The sequence below is a fragment of the Gouania willdenowi genome, chromosome 6 (genome assembly GCF_900634775.1).
Source record: "Gouania willdenowi chromosome 6, fGouWil2.1, whole genome shotgun sequence".
Classification (NCBI taxonomy): domain Eukaryota; kingdom Metazoa; phylum Chordata; class Actinopteri; order Blenniiformes; family Gobiesocidae; genus Gouania; species Gouania willdenowi.
In genome coordinates this window covers 64338177-64363225 of record NC_041049.1, presented here as the reverse complement: position 1 = coordinate 64363225, position 25049 = coordinate 64338177, and the positions used below count along the sequence as shown (strand labels likewise).

Here is a 25049-nt window from a genome sequence, read left to right as displayed (position 1 = left end):
TGTTCTTCCATCAGTTTAATCCCCTAATAAGAACTAATAATCCAACATGCCACCACCTTTAGTGTGTTACAAAATGCAGAGTATAAAACAATGTTCTCCCACTAAACCGTTAGACATAACCCACAACATCTGGATGCACTAAAATGGTGAAATATAAAAAATCTAAAAGTATAAATAGAAATTTGGTCCCTTAAGGTGATTCCTATAATATTATTTACATTAGATTAATAACATTTTATCATTACAAGCCCTCTATTCAGAGTGACTTCAGAAACAGCTACATTTATGATGCTATGTACAAAGACACGTTCAGTGCGGCTCTTTAGGAAAACAAATGTTTCTCTTTTGTCCAATATTTGTCTGTGGGCCAATAAATACAGTACAATAAGGTTTAGCTGACACAACTGTTTCTGTGTTAGATCGGGTTAATCTACAGCTCAGATCAATGTTAGCGAGTTAAAATACAGCACGATGCAATACAAAAGGCACACGTTGCAGGAGGACGTACACAGGGGCAGTCTTGGAAGGTGTGTGTGTTGCTCCTGGAAGACAAGAGGAAGGGCAAAGGATGTCAAACCAGTGATTCCAGACTCTCGGCGGCACAGGCCGATCCCACCACGATGCTGCCGTTGTTGTCAGAGGATCCCAGGGTTCGCTCTTCTTCCTGTGTCTCCACCAGACTCAGCATTGCTTTGTACAGAAAAGTGTACTGATCCTGGAAGAAACACACAAAACACACAAACTGACTGCAAACACACACAAAAAACCCTGTTCAGATCTGTTATTATTCTAAATACAGACATGAAAGTTGATAATACGGCCCTCAGGTCAGACAATCTGTGGCCCCTGCTGCCATAAAAGATGACCTTGTCTGTATTACAAGGATAAAAGTATTTGGCCACACCTGTTTTTCACGGTTTGGAACCGTTAAAATCTCTTAAGCACCAGCCACTTTTCCCAAAAACCCATAACAATGAAAGTTTTTCTAAGATTCTACATGAACTACATGAAATGTTTTTGTTCAGACTGAAGTAGGACCCTTAGTGGTTACAGATGATGTGAAATTTTGTAAACATTTGATATTGAGTGACAATAAATCATGTTTTAAATACAATAAATCTGCAGTCCGCCCAAACATTTTTTAAATTCACATCAAATATAAAGCCAATTATCATTATCGAAGGCTATACAAGCAGAAATAATTGAACTAATGTATTGACATCAACTGCAGCAAGTTTGGTGTTAATAAACATTTGAACAAAAATACCGTTTTTGTACAAAAAGTTCAGGTGGAAGTCCACTTTGCCACAACTGTACCAAAGTTTTTCACAAGTTTGGGAACAAATGTGTAACTAATATGTCAGTCAAATTGATTCCAATCATTATTAGTCTTATGTTCGACCACTAGGTGTTGCAATTTGGCTTGAAATAAACACATTCATTTTTATTCAGGTTTCCGCTGTGCCATGCGTAATACTATTTTTGGTTCCACTCTTTGATGCTGTTACACATGGGTGTTATTCAGCAATGTTTTGACTAATCAGAATGCTTGACACAGTGTTGTAAAGATCAGAACCTGTAGAAATTGGTGATATCCAACACCATGGCACCGAGCTTTAGCCCTGGCCAATCAGAGCTGAGTAACAGTGTGACCTGCGCTGATTGGACGGATTTTATTTTGTGAACCTAAGACTGGAAAAGGCTGAGTTTTGCTGAGTTTTCCCTCTTTGAACATAATGGCCTGGTGTGTGTGTGTGCTGTGGTCATTGGTTGTGACTTTGGGTCAAATATGTTTATTTTTACGTGTAAATACAGTATGTATCTTATCTATGAATTACCTACCTAATTCATATCTATCCTATGGTGCCTTACAGCTATTTACACTTTGTTCGCACAGAATGTCCATCAAGTGCTTGTAATGACTGTGATATAAAAATGGAGGTGATTTTAGTTTCTGGGTCAACGTCTTGCACAAGAGTGAAAAACAGTGTGTGATTTCTGTGATGTCACAATCGTACCGTGTTGCTGAAGACTCCTGGTCTCATCAGGTTGGTCAACTTGGCCACTTGGAAAATGTCGACGGATCCCTCAGCTTGGAGCTGACCACTCAGAGACAGCAGAGCACAGAAGGTTCCTGCTGTGGCTCCACCCACACTGAAACAACAGGAAGCCGATCAATGAAGACGTCCGTGTGTGCAACATCAGTGTGTGACGCAAATAAAACATAATCACTGAACCCACTGATTAAAAAGGACTAAACAAATACTCCTCGTCTAAAGCAGGGATGTCAAACTCAAGGACTGCAAGATCATCACAAGATGATTTTTATTTCTGAGAATTTGTGTCAAACATTAGAGTTTGAAACCCATATTTCATAGCCACATTAACCCCAGCTGGATTTCAAGTGGACAAGGACTAAAAAATGTACTGTGACGACCTATTAACTTAGAAATATATGGTACACACGTTTCTCGGGTGAACTGGGACAAAAAGTCAGCCTGAGGATTTTCTGTAGAAGCTGTTCCTCTTCATCTGCCAATTATATGGCCACTCGACTGCTTTTTACCCATTTTAGTCACTTTACACTCTTTTCTCGCCACTTTTGGACCATTTTTGGCCACCTGTTACTATGTCTGCCTCCACTCGCTCATCAAAAAAACTGAAAAAAAAAAACAACATAGTGGACCAGACTGGCCGGTATGTTAGATAGCCAGTCCACCCCTGCACGTACAATAACAACATGTTTGTCATTTATAGATGATCAAAGTCAATGTGCCACTTCCTTTATTGTTCTTTTAAATCAGGGGTGTCAAACTCTTTTTAGTTCAGGGGCCAAATATGGACCAGTTTAATCTCAAGTGTGCCGCAGACTTTAGGTGGGGAATAAAATAACAATTTTAACATCATTGTGCCCTAGTTTTCAATATCAGCTCAATTTGCTTCCAAAATTCCTTTTGTGTAATTAGAGTAAATTTGTGGAATTGTTTGTGAGAAATGTGGCAAAATTGAGAGTTCTTTCCACAATTTTCACATAAAATTGACTGCATTCATGCAATATAAACAAAGGAAAAATGCAAGCCCCTAAAAATATTGTGGAGTTTCATTAAATTGGTGAATTTGAGATATCAACAACTAAATGTTTTGGTAATTTACACAATCATTCTTGTTTCCTTTGTCATTTTTATTTTCTCCTGCATCTGCTAGTACAGGGGTCTGCAACCTGCGGCTCTGGAGCCTCATGTGGCTCTTTGACTCTTTTGCATTGGCTCCCTATAGCTTTCAAAACTATTTAAATAAATATTTTTTTTCTTACAGAGGGTATTAATGATTAATGATTTTGACACCAAATAAAATCATGATATTATAACAATTTGTCAACCTAAAAATAAATCACATTGTGCAATAAATCTGCCACCTTTCTACTTCACCTCCTGAAACATCTGCTGACCATCAACTTTCCTTGCACTTGTGGTTCACCTTAAGTTTTAAATCCCTGGTAAGATCACTAAATTAACTAAAAGACTATTCTGGAAGTAAATATAAATTTTAATTGTGTGGTGACAGATTCATTAAACTGCCAACATGTCAGCTAAATATGCATGCTTGAGATGTGGCAAGAAATGAGCAAATTAGCAGATTCAAGTTATTTTTCTGTAGACCTTCAAATACATTATCTAAAAAAAATATTCTTTACATAACATTATCCCATATAATTTTAACTGTATGGAATTTTACACACTATGTTGTCTTCATTAAAAGGTATTTTTTCGGCTCCGGGAGGACTTTAATCCAGGTGAGATGAGGCAAAATGGCTCTTTTGAGAGTAAAGGTTGCAGACCCCTGTGCTAGTGCAATGGATTCCTGGCTTTGCAGGGTGGATGTGACGTCTTACTCATCATGGACCACAGTGGGCCCATCCTTTGACGTGTGCTCCGTTTTCACCAGGTTGATCAGTTCAAAGGTGTTGCTGATGGGACTGTCAGGGTTGGGCCAGCAAGAGGCGCGATAGTGCTTCACCTCTAGAGCGTAGTCGTCCTGTTAGCGCCAACGAAGACAACAGATGAGCATGAAAAGATTGTCGTTAGCTGATAAGTGTGAAACAAAGGTCCCATTGCAGCGATGGAGCCGACAACCACCTGTGAAGCTTGCAGAACATATTCCTGGACCACCAAAATGTCCTCATTGGACAGACAGACATTAGACTGGCTCTTCAGAGAGACGGTGAATGTCTCGTTCCTGATTGGCTCCCCTTTTGTAGGCCAGAAGGCACAAAGCTCCGCCTCCTCCTCGTTCTACGGAAACACACAAGCAGGTCAAAGTTCACACTGAAGCCAGTGGACTAACCTTAAAGAGCCTTAGTGTGTTCTTACCCCAGTCAGTGATACTATGACCTTGGCATTGTGGTCCCACATCATCCTCCACAGGTCCTTTACAGTGTCAGGCAGTGGATTCTGGGTAATAATGAACTCATTGCTCCGCCTGTAGCCCTGCATGAAAACAACAACATGGCTGAAAGTGCAGCTTACAGTTGAAAAACATTCACATCAATGGCTTCAGAAGTTTGGATTCACACAAGAAAAAATGTTGATATGAGAAAAAAGTGGTTGATTTCAAATTTGGTACCAGTAAAATATGCATGAGGAACTACAGTAATAGTCTTTGAATTCTGCTTTAAATTAACACCAACTGGATGTAACTATACACATACAGTAGGTAAGAGCCTCCAAATGGATAATTATTGTGGATGGTTGATTCAGTTATTACAGTGGGTAGGTTGAGTAGATTTGTCAATTTATTGGAAAGCATCACACAGAAGAAACCTCAAAGTCAGCGATGCTGAAACTACTAAATCAGGTTAAGAATGGGCTTAGATTGGAACACAGTGACTCAGGGATAATGACACATGGATTGGCCACCATAGAGTCTAGAACTGAACCCCTTTGAGAATCTCAGAGATGTACTGGTGAAGACTCTGTGCAGTGGTTTAAATCTCCCTTCATCAATACAAGATTTGAACACAACTCTGGGCAGAAATAAATGTTAACCAAAGCTACAGGGGCTCAAACAAAATATTAAAGTAAGTCACATTCTTTTTGGTCAGGCAGTGTAAAGGATATTCAATAAGGGCTCTATTCACTTCTCTCCTATGCGTATTCTCTGATCCAGGCTGCTGACACGCCCACTGCGCGTAAGTAGAGCAAAACCGCATAGTCTGTGAATGATGGCGGGCTAAAAAAAACCAGGCTTTGATGTAATTTTTTTTGGGCTGTCTAGAAATCACGGAACATGGAGGTTTCCCAACGCTTGTAAATGTCATTGAAATCTGTGACAATGATAAAGTTCACTTTTAATTTGAAACGCTTTCATTGATGAACAATGTAACAGGTTGATTTGATCAGATCATTGATCAGATTATTGCAGTGTGACTGAGTCAGTTTAAAGCGACCTGAGCTGAGCCTCATTAAAATATGTGTGGGAACAGTTTGTGTTCCATCTTCATCTGCATATGACAGCTTGTCTCACTCTGTACTGGATCAAACTGTGACTTGGACATAGTATGATGAAAATAGCTGAATCACTGTGACCAACGTGGACAGAAGTCTGCATCTGTTTTAATTAATCACGCAGCAGCAGCTGAGTCATCACAGCTGCTGCTGCGTGACGCATGAGTCTGTGTTGCTTCAAATGTAACTAAGTCCATATTTCTAGTGCAATATAATGTTTCACCTTATCGGGGCGCTGCACTTGATACAGGGTTAGAGGCGTGTAACAGGAAAAGGACACAGGAGAATGTGCGTAAAGCCAGATTTGAATGGGAACATCCACATTTCAGGGACGCTCAGCCCACAGTGCGTAACTGGGATGAAGGCACTTAGCGACTGACTTCAGTACAGGGGGAGATTAGTGCACAAAATGATTTGCTCTGCATTATGTGTGTTAAAAGCAAAGTAGTCCTACTAATGACAAAACAATGTCTTTATGTGTAATGCGCTGTTAGTTTGTTCTTACAGCAATGTATGATGCATTAATGTAGTCGGATGTTTCTCCTGCCACCGTGGACAGACGCACCCGTGACCTTTCCACTGCAAAAACACACGCAAAGCATTAGAAGATGCCACGATCGTGTTCAACCTCTCATTTCAAGCATTGAGCAGTGACCCACCTGCTATAACTGAACAGCTTCTGTTCTTGTTCCGGTTGCAGTCCTGCAGAGCTGTGGAGAAGTCGCTCTGCTTCACTTTGGACTGAGACGCCAGCTGCACGGTATGGGAGTGTGGTGTGGGCACATTAAAGCTCCATGCTAACATCATGTTGTTCTAATAATGTGTTTTCTCACCTTGAACTGCTTGTCCACACCAGTACTCCCAGCAGGCCCTGGGGTCAGCAGCTCATTGGCATACCTGTGTAGGTGAGGCGCCGTCACTTCTGTGTCTCCAGATAAGATGGCTTCTACTAAGGCATCATGAATAAAAACATACTGTTCCTGTAAAGGGGAGGGACACCATTTGAAGAAATATGTTAAATTGTAGAATTAAGCAGAACTTTTTGGTTAAAAGCAGGGTTGGGATCAATTATAACTGTAATCATGTAATTGATAATTAATTACAATTATGGCATAATTGTAATTTTTTAAACTGTGGTTGTCGTAATCATAATTAAATTGTAATTGAGTTCAGATAATTGACTTGGTAGTTGTAATTTTATTTGGTTATTTGTTCAGTAATTGTGATTAATTGTAATTCAGAAATCAGAATCAGAATCAGAAATGTTTTTAATGGCCATGTACAGTTTTAAGGACAGTACAAGGAATTGAACTATAGTAATTGAGAATTTAGTCAAGAATAAGAATGATAATATAATTAAATTACATATTGTGTGCTGAATTTTGATATGTAATGTATGAATATTTTACAAACAGGTAGAGCTTTATTTCTTTTTTTAATCAATTATTAGTTTACTTTCATTTTGTGTGTATTTAGGTTAATGTTTTGTTTTATGTATGCTTTGGGCATTGTGTTTTATTTTTGTTACAATATCTTTGTTATTTGTACATCTTATTTAATCTGTTTGTTGTATTTTGCATCTGTCATGCATGTGTATTCTGCGATGTACAGTAGAGCCCAGGAAGAATAGCTACTGCTTTTGCAGTATAGCTAATGGGAATGTAAATACAAGAACGTAATTGTAATTGACTTTCTGGGGATGAAGAATTATTGTGATTTAACTGTAATTGGAAAAAATGCTGGTAACTCTAATTGTAATTGAACATGAGTGATTGAAAACGTAATTGACCCCAACCCTGGTTAAAAGTACCAACTGTGTGACCTCTGACCTCTGTCTGAACCAGGTAGTTCCTCTGTGTGCGGATGTGCTTTAAGAACCCTGTGATGTTGATGGTTCCCTCGTTCCTCATCTGCTTCATCATGCTGTCCAGGACGATGTACGTCCCCGTACGGCCAACACCAGCACTGCACACCAACACGATCAACACAGAGGTTAGACTGTGGGTTTCTTAGGGCATGGGTTCTCAACCTTGGGGTCAACACCCCGTTTGGGGTCAGGAGACACTGGGAGGGGGCCGCCAGATGCCTTCAGAAACTAAAAATATTTGAGCCCAGTTTTGCTTACTTTTATCCTTTTTCTGCAACTGCACCAAACTTGCCATATTTGAACCTATCTTCATCACGTTTTCTTGACATATTTTTACTCCTTTTAATGCATTTTTTGCTACATTACTCCCATTTCTCCACTTCTCCATCAACTTTCAGTGCCTTTTCTGCACATTTACGTCCCACTTTAAAGACATTGCCAGGACTTATAAACTCTTTCCACCACTTTTCCACCTAATGTCACACATGTTGACCGATTATTGTAACTTTGAACCTATTTTCACCATATTTATTGCTCATTTTTAAAAAATTTTCATTCACAATTTGTTATGCCCATTATTTGCCAGTTTCAACGAATTGTTCCTACTTTTTTCTGCCACTTTGAAGCCAATATTGACGCTTTTTTTTTAACCATGTTTTCTGTCAGTTTTTTTCTAATCTAACCTGCAACTTTTAATCAATTACTGTGGTTTTTAAAATCCCATTTCACTCCATTTTCCACTATTCTTTGTCACTTAGAATTTTTTTTCTGATTCAAACAAGGATTTACATCTTTAAGATGACTATATACTATGGAGCAAATAATACTAAGCTTCCTGGATAACACTGGATATTATTATGTTTGTGTTCAACCGTGGGGGTGGGGGTCCCCGGTCTCTGGAACCTTTATTTTGGGGGTCGTGGGTTGAAAAGTTTGAGAACCACTGTCTCAGGGTATCTTATACACAGCAATCACTTCTCACCTGCAGTGCACCACCATCGGACCCATGTCAGCAGTCCTCGCTTTGGATGACTTGCGCACAAAGGTGAGCAGCGGCAGAGCGAAATCTGGGACACCCATGTCCGGCCACTGGGTGTAATGGTAGTGTGTGATCATCCGCTCTTTGCTCTGCACTTTTAGTGACCCCTGAAGGTCGACGAGAGAAATAATAAAGCCAGGGAAACAAGAAAAACCAACAGCAATTGCACCAATTTACCTGTGATCCATCTAACATAGAAAAATAAATACTCGTGATGCACCATTATGAAATTATTCCAACACATCTCATAACTTCAATACTAGATAACTAATTAAAAAAAACCACAAAACTTACCAAAAAGTGTTGACTAAAACAAATCCAAAATGTTGGAGAAAGATCAGATTTGGTCAAAGTTGAAGTACAAAATACACAAATTGTAACCAGGTAATCCCATTCAAGCACATATGAATGTATCTTCGTCAAACTGCACCCAATTAGAAAAATGTTATCAGTTTCTGAAAGCCAAAATGTTGTACTTTCCAGCCATTTTGACCAAATTAACATTTATTTAACTCACACATGTTAGGGAAACCTTTGTTTGGCAACAACATGAGTGAAAAACCCACAACAGGGTGAAGAAAAGAGCAAATAACAGAGTTTTCAAACGAAACAAAGGATAGCAACACAGATTTGCCAATGTGTAAGTTGAAGCCCAAAATTGTGTCAAACACCTACTTTCAGCATTTCTCAGGCAAAAACCCAATAAAAACCTAAAAACCTCATTCCAACTTCTCTTTTCACACCTTTGACAGCATAAATTAAATTAATTAATTAATTAATAATAAAGATAATCTTACATGCTTCTTAAATTTGCCATTATTGGTCAACTAGTTATTGGAATGATAATCATTGTACACCTCGAGAAAATTGAGCATCGCGTTAGTTCAGTCAAGCTAGTCCAGCCCTTTTATCTGTCAGTAGCTATTAAACAAATGACAATAGCCGTCCCCTAATCAGTTAATCATCCAGCTGATCACATCCCATGCTACCACTGGTTAGAGGTAAACCCCATTCGCACAGGATCAAGTATTATCTGGGGCCCCTATGTAATAAATAAATGACCCCCCAACATCTGCTTTTTATGTGGCGCATTTGTACGGGATAACCGAAGCCTGAGATTTTGCTGAAAATTACGGACATGCATATGATGTCAACGCACTATGTATTGCGTAACATTCGCTCACATTGTTTTCAACATGGCGGGCGCTAAGAAGAAAAGTAGGCACTGGACGTGAGAAGAAACCTTAAAATTCCCCAAAGGTAAATAAACTTCCCAGAAACAAAACAATTCGTAATCACGCATCAGATCCTGCCCATTTCTGTCCAAATCACAAAGGCCTATTTGCATTGGATTAATATTATCACAGGACCTCGGAGTGCAGCGAAATATAGTAGGTCATTTACTGACATGGCCGATTCGCATGGGATTAACATCACAGACATTCTCCGCAATTATTACAAATCGCATGTGGTCCCTAGGTAAAACTAATCCCGTGCAAATAGGGTTTTAGTCTCAGTACTATATTTAAACCACTGCAACACGCTTACTTCCGCACGCTTAGTCCGCGAATGCCTCGCAACCCACCCCCACCCCAGCTCCTGTTGGCATCTAACGTCTGTCCTTCTGTTCTGCTGACCGCTCTCCCTGCTTATGCCTCCCAGAACAGAGCTTTACTGCCAAATCTAAACTGCATGCTAAATAAAACAATTTGACTAAAGTGATCCTGACTGAAATATTGTATATAAGTAGGCGATAGGTGAACATTTTCATTGAGTTTGTCATAGTTTGAAAGACTGACTGACCCTTTTTGTTTGTGTGTTCCTGACAGTGAAGGTCCTTTGGGTGTAGTAGGCAAACACGTTGCTGCTCTTTGCAGTGACCAGGAAGCTTCCGTACTCCTCCTGTCCTTCTCCAGGCCAGTACTGATCACACTTCCTCTGGAGGAGAGAGTTGATCCGTTACATACACATCAGAACATTCCTGGATGACAGCTTTTCGTTTCGTTTCTGAGATTCCACTTCGTTGGTTGTGTAATTCGTTTACTCACTCGTCCTTTCTCCACCAGATTGGTGATCATGACGATGACCCCAACGTTCTGTTCCCAGATCATCCTCCAGAAGTCCTCCATGCTAGACGTCAGAGGACCCTGAGCTGCTATGTATAACTGGGGCGCTTTAAATCCCTGGCAAACACACAGCAGGCACATCAGCATTAAGCTAAATCAGATCAAGGTTGAAAACTTTATATGAAACACACACACTATACATGTTGCATATCTAACACTGATTGGACACCTCAGGGCCTTTGTTGTCTGTCTGACAACGATCTAGAAAAAAAACCTACTGTGATATTTTTAACCTCTTAAGCCCCAGCCACTTTCCTCTGCAAAAATCACATACCCATAACAAATAACGTTTTTCAAAGCTTCGACATGACCCACATGGCAAATTTTTGTTCGGTATGAAGTAGGCCCCTAATGGTTACAGAAGATGTGCAATTTTGTAAATATATGATACTGAGAGACAATAATTAATGATTTACATACAGAAATCTGTAGACCGCCCAAAAGAAAACTAGAGATTAACAACAATTATAAAGCCAATTCTAAGTAGGGAAGGCTGAAAAAGCAGAAATAATTTAACTAACGTATGGACATCAACTGCAGCAAGTTTGGTGATAATAATAAACATTAGGCCAAAGATACGAAGTCCCACTTTGCCACAAATGTGCCAAAGTCTTCCACAAGTTTGGAAACAAGACTGTAACTGTAATATGTCAGTCAAATTGATTTCTATCATTGTTAGTCTTATGTTTGATCACCAGATGTTGCATTTTGGCTTGAAATAAACACACATTCATTTCTATTCAGGTTTCTGCTGTGCCATGCGTAATGCTATTTTTCGTACCACTCTTTGATGCCGTTACTCATGGGTGTTATTCAGCAATGCTTTGACCAATCAGAATTATTGACACCGTGTTGTAGAACTCAGAGCCTGTAGAAGTTGGTGATATTAAACAATATGGGGGTGGGCTTTAGCCCTGGCCAATCAGAGCTGGTTAAAGGAGGGACATGCCATTTTATGCACGTGCGCTATGCACTCATTGGATGGATTTCTCGACTGAGACATATGTAATGGCGGTATCTATCTCACTACACAATTTGGATTTATCAAAATATGGAGTTTTATGCACTTTGTAGCAATTTTTGATAAGAAACAACAAATGTAAGACACCATTTATCATCATTGCTATGTGTTTTCTGATTTTGTTGCGGTGTTTTGGTACGTAACATACCCGACCTGTATATCAGTGGATTCAGCTCGGCCTGTAGTTTCACGTAGGCTCTTGTTATAGAGCTCTGTGTTTATTTTGTGACCCACAGCAGTGGAAACAGGCTGAGTTTGCCGAGTTGTCGACTTTTCCCTCTTTGAACATAATGGCCTAGTGTGTGTGCTGTGGTCTTTTGTTCTGAATGTGGGTTGGCTACTGTTTTAGTTGAGTTTCTTAGAATTACGGAGGTATAGAATGTTTGATTTCATTCATTATTTACAACATTTAGACCCGTGAGAGTCAAGGAAGCTGGAGCTGCCCCGCGGGTGAAAAAAAGCACACTAGACTCACTGTTACCATGTCATTGTTAGTCTGAAGCTATGAAGCATTATTTAAAGGATAATTTGATGAAAGTAAGTTGTGATTAGATGATATGTTTTAGAGCAAAATGTGACATGTGGGTCCAACTGGACCACTAAACAACTTCTAATCCAAGAAATTCTATAACCTGCATTTAGAAAACAAGACCACATATAAGACCAGGAACTGGAAGTCACAACACATTTTACTCTAACCTTAGACTGAAACATGAATAGACTCTGTTCTCAAGGGTTGTGCACCAAACTAGCTTTGGTCCTTCATTTTGCCCAATGTCGCTGAGAGGTTAAAGGTTTGTGCTATTAAAAAAACTCAAGTGAATGAAGGCACATTAATCAACGTAGGCTCCACATAGACACATTGTGTTAGACTGGAGTGACTTTGAGCAAGCAAGGACAGCAAAATTCGAGCAGAAAAAGTAACAGGAAGAAAAAGTCTAACAGAATAAAGTTAAGGCCAAAAGAGAGAGGAAGAGCGACGCTTGTGCTCAGCGTCGATTAATCACGCTAATAGTTGGACAACCTTCAAATGACTGAAAGCGTTGCTTTTATAACATGAGAGACACAGAAAAATGTGTAAGCTGGAGAGATCCTCAATAGGCTTTAACCAGGACAGGAGCCTGTAAAGCAGTTCTCCAGAGAAGCCCTGACTGTTGGTTTTACAAAACCAAAAAGCTTTTAGAAAAGTCACAGAGGTTAATTAAAAAGTTGTTGGAGCCTCTGATTTAGGTTATCTAAAAAGTACTAACTCTAACCATGTCTTACTAAATCTAACCATGTAAAACTTTAGCATTCCTCCCAAAAAACGAACGGACAGGCTTTGAGCTAAAGACTTTAGATGATAGTAGATTTCAAACATTTCTCACATCCACATAGTTTGCATTGATGTAATCTGCCATCCTCCCATCTTTGTCGGAGTGTGACGAGAGGCGCACTCGGGTGTGGTCGTCTGAAATGTAAAAACAACACAAGCTTAGACTATAGTCACTACCCAGAGATGACATGTCTCAGGTATAAGTTGATATTGTTAGAGTTGGGGGTTAAGGACCTTTCTATGTGGCCAGTAGGTGCCCTAAGCATGTCTCTCCTTATCTAGAACCTTGTTATGTGCAAAAAAACCAGTGACTTAAGAGACCACATTGGCCTAGGGTCACCAGATTTTTAAAACTCAAAACTGGGACAGTATTTCAACCAAACCATTTGCATATGCTTTTATTTGTAATGAAAAAAGGTCACATTTAAATTAACATTTCTTATTTCTTCCTTTTGGATGAAATGCATTATTGCAACGGCTGAACCAAATTTAAAATGGCCATCAGTCAAAAAAAAGCATAATTTTAAGTTCACATAAAATAGTTTTGAATTATCAAAAAAGTAGTTTTTCCTTTTGGCATATTGAAGGAGAGCGATAGCATGAGAGGAAACGAACGAGTAATATTGTTTGTGAAAAATCGGGACAAATCAATGGTTTGGAGAAAATCGACTGGAACATGAGACGTAACTCTGAAAACCAGTCTGTCCCGGGTAAATCGGGATGTCTGGTCACCCTACATTAGCCTCATCTTGGTGAAGACCAACTTTTTCACCCCTTTTCTTTTGCAGAACATAATGGATCATAGAAAGTAAACAGTGAAAATACATCCTAAGCTCTGTTTTGACGGTAAACTACTATCACTGGGGTTAGGCCTTTATGCCAAATGTCCCAGGGTCAATCAATGCCTTATCCTGGCTGCAGCAGAAGATTCTCCAGTGACACATCACAACTACAACCTCTGCTCTTTTTCAGGATCTAGACTTTGTTTTGCCCCAGATCCAGAAAGCTGAAAGGCCAAGTTTGTTTCCAGTTTGTGCTCCAGGTCCAGTTACAAGCAGACACTGATACATGGATTACAAATATTAAGGAAACGTTCCATTGTCACCTTTCCTAAGTTGTCTATTCATTCACGTTTGCAAGACAAGCTACATATATAACGCTTGTGTTCTTAAGTTTGAAAGAGAGCACAATAATGGACAATTCCAGAATCTATGCAATGGAATTATATATATATATATACTTTTATTATATTGATTGACGATTTATATGGTGCTTAAAACATGGACATAAACAATAACAGTACATTCCCACCACAGTCGTACTGGTGGAGGTTAGCCATTGTATGTTTGCATACTCAGCTGAAATGAGGAAATCTATTCCAGACCTCTATTCCCTAAAGATTTAATCCAATGCCTGTGTTCTATCTCTGAGATAAAGACCTGCAGATCACTGTGGACTCACAGGCTAAGATGTTGCTATATCTGTTCTTGGTTTTATTGTCAGGGTGGTTGGAGCTGTCCGTGGTCATCCCAATGTCAACGGTGCACGTCTGCACTTCCTAGAAACACAAACACAAAGACAGTACTTTTAACACAACAAGGTGAAAAAGAACTCTTAAAGATTCTCACGCAGCATTTGGATAAACGTCTATTTGTATTCAGATCGTCTCACAGACAAAGCAGTCAAACATGCGTACCTGATAAAATGACTAGTGCATGCCTACTGTTACGTAGTGTATGATGAGCTTTTTTATTGGGATAAAACAAACAAATAAAAAAACAACCAAACAAACAAACAAGGGGTTGGAAGGAGAGCATCTTACCTCATAACTCTGCTTCAGTATCTAATGATGAGGGTGAGGAAGCAGCAGGCAGCCATGGGGTTTCCGTGACAACACAGGTGAAAAAAAAGAGTTCCAAAAATACAAATTACAAGACACAAAACAACAACGAGCATGCTACAGCCAACAGAAAGGGAAAATCAGGACAATATACTGCTGAGTGGTCAGAGAAATAATGACTTTGTAATGTTTCTACTTTTTCCTGGTTTGATCACAATGACTTAATTCATACACAACACACATATACAAAATGCATAAGGAGACAAAGACCCCCGTGGGCTCTGTTTCAGTGCTTGTCTGTTTTGCTTCTGATCATGTTTTATTCTAGTTCCTGATTTATTTTGTGTTTTATTTCATAAAACAAAAGAACATCCCAGAATTTACTTCATGAAAAGGAAATGGCAATATTTTTCTTTTTATTACACTGCTCAAAAAATGTATAAAGGGAACACTAATACATGTCCTAGATCTCAATAAATAAAATATTCCAGTTGAAAATCTTTATTCATTACATAGTGGAAGGCGTTGAGATAAATATATAAATGGAATATACAAAGGCAATGGCTATCAATACGTAATACGTGTCAAAAGACCGGCAGTCTATCTGTGCGCAGTGCCACTCATTGGCCAGTTTAGGTCACGTGACAGATGCACCACGTGACTTGAAGTTCCGTCAGTTTTATTTTAGCTCATATTTATTTTTAGCTACCCCGCTAACCCTGAAGTCAGCCGCCTTAGACCACACGGCCATCCTGACACGATAAGAACACACGCACATTATGCTAATGTAGAAAAATTCAGACAATGTCATCTTTCGTAAAGATAAACTGCCGGTATATAAATACGTATTACGTAATAAATGACACTTCCATATAGAAAGGTATACATTCCTGCACTACCTGAGCCACCTCTAGTGGTGAGGGCACTGAAAAGAAGGATGAAGACAGAGAAATGGTCTGTGGTCACCACATGTAGAACCATAGGGGATGTCGAGCTAATTGTCTCTCATTTCCACCTGTTGTTTGTTCCATTTGTAGAACAGCAGGTGAAATTGATTCCAATCAGTGTTGCTTCCTATATGGAGAGGTTTGTTTTCTAGACGTGTGATTAGCTGGGTTTCCATTACCCTTGGAAAAATCTAAATAGCGCAATAAAAACTGGTAATGGAAACACCTGAATTACCAAAAAAACACTCAAATATCGCTAAGAAGTTTTGACGCTTTTATGAGGAGGAATTTCAGACATTTCGATATTAAAATGTGCTGTAAAAGCGCCATAAAAACAATTTTTCTGTTTTTCTGCCTTTCAGACTAAAAATCATTTCCATTTATGCTGCATTTAAGCCATTCAGAGTGAAATTCTTCAGAATAAGGTGCAAAGCACTGACTATGTCTGTATGAAGGCACCTCCAAATGGATGGAAAACAGGGTTGGGGTCAATTACCCATGTTCAATTACAATTCAATTATGATTACAGTGACCAGCATTTTTTCCAAATACAATTAAATTACAATTATTTTGGATCCTCAGAAAGTTAATTACTCAATTACTATGGTTTAATTACAATTAATCACAATTACTGAGCCTGAAATAAATAACCTGATAAAAGTTAACCTTCCTCTTGTGTTAGCTTTCTGTTAGCATCTCTTATATTAATGGGTCCTAAATCAGCTGTAAAATACACTAAAAACAAACACACATAATCTTTCTTTCCTATCTATTGATTACCTTGTTAGGCTTCCTAATTAATGAAAGTATAGCTTTTAATATTTTTGGTGTGGACGTCTGAGCCTTTTACAGTTTGTGTCAGTATACCCCGAGATTTATATATTTCTTAAATGGTAAAAAGTGGAAAAGTTTGATATGAAACATATTTTAATTATTGTTTACCGCATTGTAGAACTGTACATATAATTGTAACATGGTTCTGCTGTTATGTGTTAAATTATAATTGACAATTTTTAGAGAATTTTGATGGCAATTACAATTACAACGTCAATTGTCTAAACTCAATCACAATTTAATTACAATTACGACAGCAACAGATTTTTAAAAGTACAGTTACAATTATAATTACGACATAGATGTAATTAATTATCAATTACGCGATTACAATTGTAATTGACTCCAACCCTGGTAGACGATGTCAGTCACCATTTAAACGTAAACATGCTGTAGCTACTCAGGATCAATGTGGGAAAAGCAGGAAAAAGTGTTTGAAGCAGTTCAGTGACAAATGGATCAGTACTTCTTTAAAACAGAATGACTGCATCACAGCTTAATGAAACACACTTCCCCATCAGTGAGGATGTTAGGTGGACACGTCACATTCTGAATCACTATAGCACAGCATGGAGACAGTGGGAATAAGCTGTAGTAAGATGGCTGATAGTGGCATTTTGGAAGTGAAATATCAAAATCCCAAAGCAAAAACTAGTCCTAACATGGTGAGAATATGATAAACCAGACATGTGCAACTAGTGGCCAAGGGGGCCACATGTAGCCCTTGGTCTAATTTTGTGTGGCCCCCAAAACAAGTCACGAAAAATTGTATTTTAATTTGGAAGGAATATCAAGCCCAAGATAGTACACAAAATAACTTCCAAAATACATAAATCGACAGCAAATTGCGTTAAGTACACAAAAAAATTCTAAAATACACCAAATGACAACAAAGACTGACACAACAACCACTTAAACAAACAAAATGACTACGAAAACACAAAAAACTACAACACATTACAGAATAGCTCTACAGACACACAGACTGTCTACAAAATGACTGGAAAACACAGAAACAGCAACAATATAGAAAGTGACCCCAAAAACACACGTATCGACAACATAAATGCAGAAAATGACAGAAAAATACACAAAATTACAACAAAAACACAGATAATGGCTCCAGAAACACAAAAAAGACAAATCCCTTTTCCCCTGTATTATTGCTCTGATTAATTATTCTAAATGCTGACATAAATGTTGATAATGTGGCGCTCGGATCAGATGCTGTCACAGTTTCGTGGCCCCTGCTGTGATAGAGTGGCCCATCCCTGTGATAAACAAATCCAGATTGGCTGAAATCTCCAAAAAAGGAATATTTTGTGTTCGAAGGCTGAAGCACATTCATGTGATGGGTTGGTATCACTTTAAGAGTCTTGAAATGACATTTAAAAAATAGATTTTTTTTCCTACCTCGAACTCTCGCTGGAAGCCCTGAGTGTCGTGAAGCTCAGCAACATGGTTGACAAAGTCATCCACGGAAAAGGCTGTGGGATCCTCTGCAAAATTACACACACACACACACACACACACACACACACACACACACACACACACACACACACACACACACACACACACACACACACACACACACACACGCACACACACACGCACACACACACACACACACACACACTCAGAAAGGTGTTGATAAAAGATGTCATAAACGACTCAGACAAAAGGAAGCAGATGTGTCGTCTTTTAACATTATTGTGCCCTAATTTTCAATATCACTTCAATTCACTTAAACATTTTTAGATTTTGTTATCAATTTTTGTATAATTTAGAGGAATTTTGCACAATTGTTTGTGAGAAATTCCAAGATTTTTGAGGAAAATTGAGAGTTCTTTCCAAAATTTACAATTAAAATTGACTGCATTAAACACCCTACACAAAATGTGGAGTTGGTGAATTTGAGTTATCTACAACTGGATTATTTGGTAATTTACACAACATTTTTAATTTCTCCTGCAGACCGAATCGGATACTCTAAAGGGCCGAATTTGGCCCCCGGGCCTTGAGTTTGACACTTGTGCTTTAGAGGGACACGTCAATCAATTAATTTTTTAACATTGAAGACATGTTCAAATCAACTTAAATATGAATAAGGAAAAGTGGATTCAAAATAAAATATACACTAATAAAAAACACAAATAAAATGGGCATCTTACTTTAAAAATGTGTGTGTGTGTGTGTGTGTGTGTTTTACCAGACGTTGATGCACCAATGGGAGGTGTTGCAATGACTTTGGGTGACGAGCTGTCGTGGATGTAAAATGTAGCCGTCTGAAAACACGTCCTGTAGAAAAAGCACAAAATAATCTTTAATAGTGACTGAATGTAACCTATGAAATATTCAGCTCATCACATGTGATGGAAAACACAATCACCAGAGTCAGACTGTGGCTGAGGATGCTTTTGTTTTCCTGTGATCAGCGTTAGCCCAGATTTAGGCAAACACATGTAAGTCAGCCTCTAAACACAGGAGTAAAAAGCATGTTCTCATAATCCTTGACAAGTTTTTAAAGGGATGAGTTCGCTGTGACGACTGTGTGTGTTGTCACAGCCAGAAATGGTCATCAGGGATTAACCTCGACACAAACACAGAGCTCTGAGAGAGAAGACCTACACTGAGACTATTACATGGGTCAGCCTGCACACAGGATGCCCATTGATTTCCTCCAAATAAACATATTGTGTAAATGAGTTCAGTTGCTAGAGATTCATCACTTCATCACGTACAAATGATGATAAAATGGTTTCAAAGATCATTCTTGCAGTAGTATTTGTGTAGAAATCCCTAATTTACACAGAGCAGTATGCACCTCTGTGATGTGTTAAAATACACAACAGTGTGTTCAAAATGGCATTCTAACGTACTACTCATACAGTCTGACGTCAAAATGAATATGTAGTGCGTTCACATTAAATGGTATTAAAATGCAAGAATTCGGATGACCGTGGTAGAGGGGTCGTCTTCTGATCGAGAGGTTGGGGGTTCGATCCCAACCTGTCTATGCGTCGAAGTGTCCTTGGGCAAGACACTGAACACTAAGTTGCTCCCAGTGGTTGACCAGTGCCTTGCATGGCAGCTCAATCCCATTGGTGTGTGAATGTGTGAATGAGTTGATATTGTAAAGCGCTTTGGGACTAGTTCAGTGTAGGCATAAAAATGCCTTATAAATCATGTCCATTTACCATTTACCAAACTATTGGGACATTTTTGAAGTATGCACAGTTGGCACACTAGTCATACTCAACCGTCCCATGATGTATTGCGAGTGGAAAGTATAATCATCCTGGGACCGGTGTCATGTACTGAGAGTGCATCGCACTGAGATTGTACATGCATGTCATTTTTGTTTATTTTTGTTTTAAAGTGAACGGACACATGTTTTATTTGTTTATTGGATTAGGTTAGGGTTAGGGTATAATCTCAGACAGTGACACCGGCTTCAAGCTAAAAATCAAACATCCCCTGTTGAAAACATAAGCATCTCTTCTTGTCTTCCATTAGTTTTTGTAAATATGGCTCTTGTTTTGAAATTAACAGGAAGTTTTGTCAGCACAGTGGAGGGTTTCCGAAATGTCGGCATGAAATGTGTTTCCACGAGTTTTATGGATCAAATGAGCACATGTTGATATTCTACTTGGTCACTTTCTCACTTAAAATGTTTTCAGAACTTTCAAAGGCGGAGAATCAACAGAGATATTTAGCCTCAGTGTTGTTCAGGTTTTTGCCGTTGTAGGTTCCAAATGCATCTTGGGAAACTTTGAAGTATACATCAGTGGAAACGGTTATCATTCTAATCATCCTAACAGTATATAGTAGACAGTATATACTCGTTGAGTTGTAGTGTACGGAGTATGCCATTTCTCCTGAATTAATTACTACATTATATGGATAATTAAATATTTCTTGCAGCACCGCTAAAAGTGGAACTATTCTCATAGTCCCCGTGAGGGTAATACAAGTGTTTATGGTGTTTATGGCACAACTTTCCTACCTCTGACCCAGTGGCATGACCAGCCCCGTGGCTGCACACGGTTGTCTACAAATTCACTTTTCTCAAACTTAATATCGTGGCGCAGCCAGCGGAAAAAAGGCAGAGAAGATCTTTGTCCAAGGAACAGAGCAACTCCATGCAGTGACAGCTCAGCAGCAGCACACAGCAATCACACACACACTGTCGTTGCGGCAACAGGCACGCTCACACACTCACAACCCAGTGCTCCATCAGGCAGCACACACACAAATATCCATTCATCTATCAATCCATCCATTATCACAGCCGCTTTGTCAACACATTTTTTACTTGTCTCTCTTCCTCATACTGTTCACATGGTCACATGGGACTATATGTGTGAAAGCACCCTTAGTGTCACTGTTGTATTAGGATTTTTCAGTGATCGGTTGCTACCGTCTTGGGAGAGCAAAGGTGCACATGTAGCTGTGGGGCGGGGCCGTGGCAGGCCGTGGGAGGTGTGGAGTGTTTACAACAGTGACATAACCAAAAGGGACCTTTAGGGGGAGTGCTAAGCGCAAGTTACTTAGTTCTGCTTTCATTTGTAGTAGAGGGAAAGTTAGCAATATTAACAGGATGAATTATTATTATTGATATCATTATTACAATATTTATTAATTATTAATAACTAGTATAAATTGTTTCCATCTGACAGGACAGCTAACTGCCTGATTCAAAATGATGTTTTTTTGTCCAGTAAACTGCTCCGTCACAGCGTGTCTGTTCAGGCTTGAAACAAGCAAAGCTACATAACTCACTCACACGTGCTGTCCTTTATGTTGATTTTGTGCAGCTGCTGTTAATAAAAGAGCCTGTGTGTGACTTTAACCCAGAATCCTCTTTCTGTAAAACATTACTGAGAAAATAACCCCACTATCACCATTTAAAATGAACAATATTTAAAATACGTGTTTTGATTTGAATCGCCCAGCCCTAATCTGAGCTAAACAGCTACTTTGTCGCACACTAGCGCTGCGGCACAGAATGTGTTTTTTTACGTTTCCGTTTCCATGTTTTGACATGTAATGACATTCTTCTTCTGCAGGGGACAGTGTGTAAGGAATAAAATATCCTTTAAAGCAGGGGTGTCAAACTCATTTTAGTTCAGGGGTCACATATGGAGCAGGTTGAGCTTAAGTGGGCCACAGATTTTTTTTTTGGGAGAAAAAAAAGCAAATTCAACAATAATGTGCCCTGGTTCCACATATAAATTATAAAAATATTAGTCCCTGCAGGATCTTCACTTAAATTCCCCTGATTTGAGGAAATTTCGAGGAATAATTTGAGGAAAATTTGCCAGATTTTGGAAAAATTGTGAGTTCTTTCAACAATTTGAGAATAAAAATGACTGCTGTCACGTGATAAACTCAGCTCTGCAAATATTGCGGATTTCAATTGACTTTTGTTGTATTTGGAGAGGCTGAAATATTTAAAACTGAAATAGTTGGTAATCTACAAAATGTTTCATGGTTTTTCTATTGTTTTTACTTTCTTGAGTGGGCCGAATTTGATGCTCTAAAGGGCCGGATTTGGCCCCCGGGCCTTGAGTTTGACACAAGTGCTTTAAAGCCACCTGAGATTGTGTTTACATTAGGTCAACAACGTCTGCCGTTCTGCACCAGCCTTAGTGTGTTTGTCCAGTGAATCCTGTGAAACGACCTAATCTTTACACACTGGTGTGTTTAAGAAGCTTAGCAACAAGTCTAAAACTGCTCCTGAAACAAGAAAACAGCTGATCCTTGCAGACAAACACATAAACATGAGAAGAGAAACATCTATTCTCCGAGACACTGGGAGGAGGTCGCCAGATGCCTTTAAAAAACTATGAATACAATTTGAGCCCATTTTTTCTTATTTTTACACTTTTCCCACAACTTCACCAAATGTTCCATATTTTAACCTATTTTTATCAATTTTTCTTGCCATATCTTTTTTACTCCCATTTCTATCGCTTCTCCATCAAATTTCAATTCCATTTCTGCATATTTTTTCCACTTTCAAGACTTATCACCACTTATAAACCCTTTCTACCACTTTTCCCACCTAACATTGCATATGCTGACCCATTATTGTCACTTTTAACCTCTGTTGACCATATTTCATGCTTATTTTTGCCAATTTAACCACATTCAAGATTTTTCATGCCCATTATTCTCCAGTTTAAACTAACTGTTTCAATATTGATACTTTGAACCCTTATTAACCACTTTTTCCACTTTTTTTTGGCCACTAATTTGCAACTTTGAATCAATTTCTGTAGATTTTAAATTCTCATTTAGCCACATTTTCCACCATTTTTGGTAACTTTGAACCCATTTTGTTTCTGATTTAGATGACTATATACTATAGAGCAAATTATAATAAACTTCCTGGACAACAGTGGATATTATTCAGATAGATAAATAAATGTGGTTATCACAGATTCACAGAACAATGTTCTATATATGTTTATAGATGTTTATAGATGGCCCTGTCTCCACATTACTGTTCTACAATCTTCATGTCTGTGTTCAACCACCTTCAGGTACAGTGGGGGTCCCCGGTCTCTGGAAGCTTTATTTTGGGGATTGTGGGCTGAAAAGGTTGATAACCACTGTGTTAGAGGAATGATGAAATTCCTCACCATATTGAGTCTCACTCAGTGATTTTAAAAACTCTTCAGCCACACACTGATCTGCTTCCCATCTTTCAGCTTATTTTTGTTTTTGAAAGTTGTAATATCTCCCCCCCAAATTGGATTGAAGTGCTTGACCTTAAATGCACAGCAGCAGTGTCCAAATGAGCACCATGTTGTCAGGACTAAGGAGTGAAAAAAGATACACCAGCAGAGGGATTACCAGAGCCTGGCCCCCTGCCGCTCATTCTACAAGACGCTGACACGATTCTATCTGTCCGACATAAACAGGCGGATGTCCTTTTCTGATTCCCTCCCCTCAGGACCGCTGCCGGCTGAGCTGCTGGAGCAGAAATACATCCTTCGCCGAGGATTAATCCCCCTTCATTCCTGAGATGATTACCATTTTAGCACTGCTCAATCCTGGAGTTACAACAACAGGCAGCTCAAAACAAGAGCAATATGTTGACTCTTCAGCCCGACAAATGAGAGTTAGCCAAAAAAAAGACGACTAAAAGTCTTACACTAAGTCTGACAGCATGTTTTTGATGGGATTTCTGGAGTTGGTTATTTCACAGTTATAAAAGGGCTTTCAGAAAAGATGCGGCGTTCAGGGTGAGGAACCTTGTCGGTTTCTTTAAGCACGACGGAAAATAACATTTGGACTTTAGCTGAAGAGCTTTAGCGTTCCCCAAATGCGGAGCTCGCCGAGACCAAATGGATGGGGAAAAAAATAAAAACATATCAAGGTTGTTTGAAGCGAGTGTGCGCTCTGCTTTCAGAAGAGGTGGCAGTGTCGGCTGAAAGGCTTCATTCACACTGCCAACAACTGTGTGAAGGTGCAAAATGGGAAGGCATTGTTTGGCAGGAGCTGATGCTGAGCAAACGTACACACACACCCACACAAAAGCATGCAAATAGAATGTACACATCACATCACAGCAGCCTGTAAAGCTATGATTGAGCCCATGTTCCATGAGATTAAAAACTCCCAAGACAAACATTAAAACGCTGTGCTTGTCCTTCTCTGCTCCTCCTGATATATAATGTACAATAGGCCATGGAACGGTTGTGTTTGTGAATAATCCACATGATGATTTTGCTATAATCAATTTTCTAGAGCACGGACAGAAATCCTATTTCATCGTTGAGGGAAAATAGGAAATAGAAAATAAAAAGAATATTGAGATGAAACAGGAATCAAACACAGGTCTGTATTACTCACTACAAAGACTTTACTCAGGGAAGACTTTTTTTTAGAAATAATCTAACGTTGAGCAGAAATGTATAAAAAAATATTTCTTCACTGCTTTCATTCACATTATTAGTATGATCATATGATGATGATATTGAAGCTTCAGCTTTAGACTGACCTCCAGTAGACCAGGATACCAATGAGGACGATCAGGCCCAGCACTGTAAGAGTAGAGATGACTGCCAGAGGAACAATGGCCTTCCTCTCCATGTCCCTGATGGAACCAACTCTCGACTCGTGGCTGCTGTTGTTGGCGTCTGGAACGAAGGAAAACAGAGGGAAGACGTTGAAGCTTGTGTAGAGTTTTAAAAGGACTTGTTGAGTAAACTAAAAGTTAAGAATATCAGAGCCCAAAGTCTGAGGTATTATAGATTTAGTCATTTAAACCATTTTAAAAGCACAGTTTAACATCAGTTTTCCTGGGTTTTCAATGGCATATCTGATGTTAGGATGGGATGATGGGAACTTTTTGTCATGCTGGGATAAAATGGAGAATAGAGCAAAGCAAATGTCAGGAAAACAGAAAGAGTAAGTCAAACATTTTAAATAAATATGTTTTTACCCATGGTGATTGTGTATCATTTCATTTAGAAACAAAAAATAAATATTAAGAAAACACATATGTGCATATGTAATCCATCTATTGCTTCCACTGCTTTG

The 25049-nt window shown here is 38.9% G+C and overlaps 1 protein-coding gene across 3 annotated transcripts in view; it reads right to left on the bottom strand.

Annotated features, from left to right (window-relative positions):
* Positions 1–25049, bottom strand: part of ptprz1a (protein tyrosine phosphatase receptor type Z1a) — a 103391-nt gene continuing 78342 nt past the window's right edge. For all 3 annotated transcript variants that reach the window (XM_028451834.1, XM_028451836.1, XM_028451835.1), the window contains 18 exons: positions 24508–24646; positions 18706–18794; positions 17907–17992; positions 14695–14715; positions 14334–14430; positions 12925–13007; positions 10459–10593; positions 10214–10348; positions 8354–8517; positions 7334–7469; positions 6338–6484; positions 6164–6257; positions 6010–6083; positions 4371–4487; positions 4137–4292; positions 3893–4035; positions 2019–2154; positions 1–715 (listed from right to left, as the gene is read on the bottom strand). In XM_028451834.1, the coding sequence (XP_028307635.1) occupies positions 572–715; positions 2019–2154; positions 3893–4035; positions 4137–4292; positions 4371–4487; positions 6010–6083; positions 6164–6257; positions 6338–6484; positions 7334–7469; positions 8354–8517; positions 10214–10348; positions 10459–10593; positions 12925–13007; positions 14334–14430; positions 14695–14715; positions 17907–17992; positions 18706–18794; positions 24508–24646 (2096 nt within the window). In that variant the 3' untranslated portion in view covers positions 1–571. The remainder of the gene's footprint in view (positions 716–2018; positions 2155–3892; positions 4036–4136; positions 4293–4370; positions 4488–6009; positions 6084–6163; positions 6258–6337; positions 6485–7333; positions 7470–8353; positions 8518–10213; positions 10349–10458; positions 10594–12924; positions 13008–14333; positions 14431–14694; positions 14716–17906; positions 17993–18705; positions 18795–24507; positions 24647–25049) is intronic.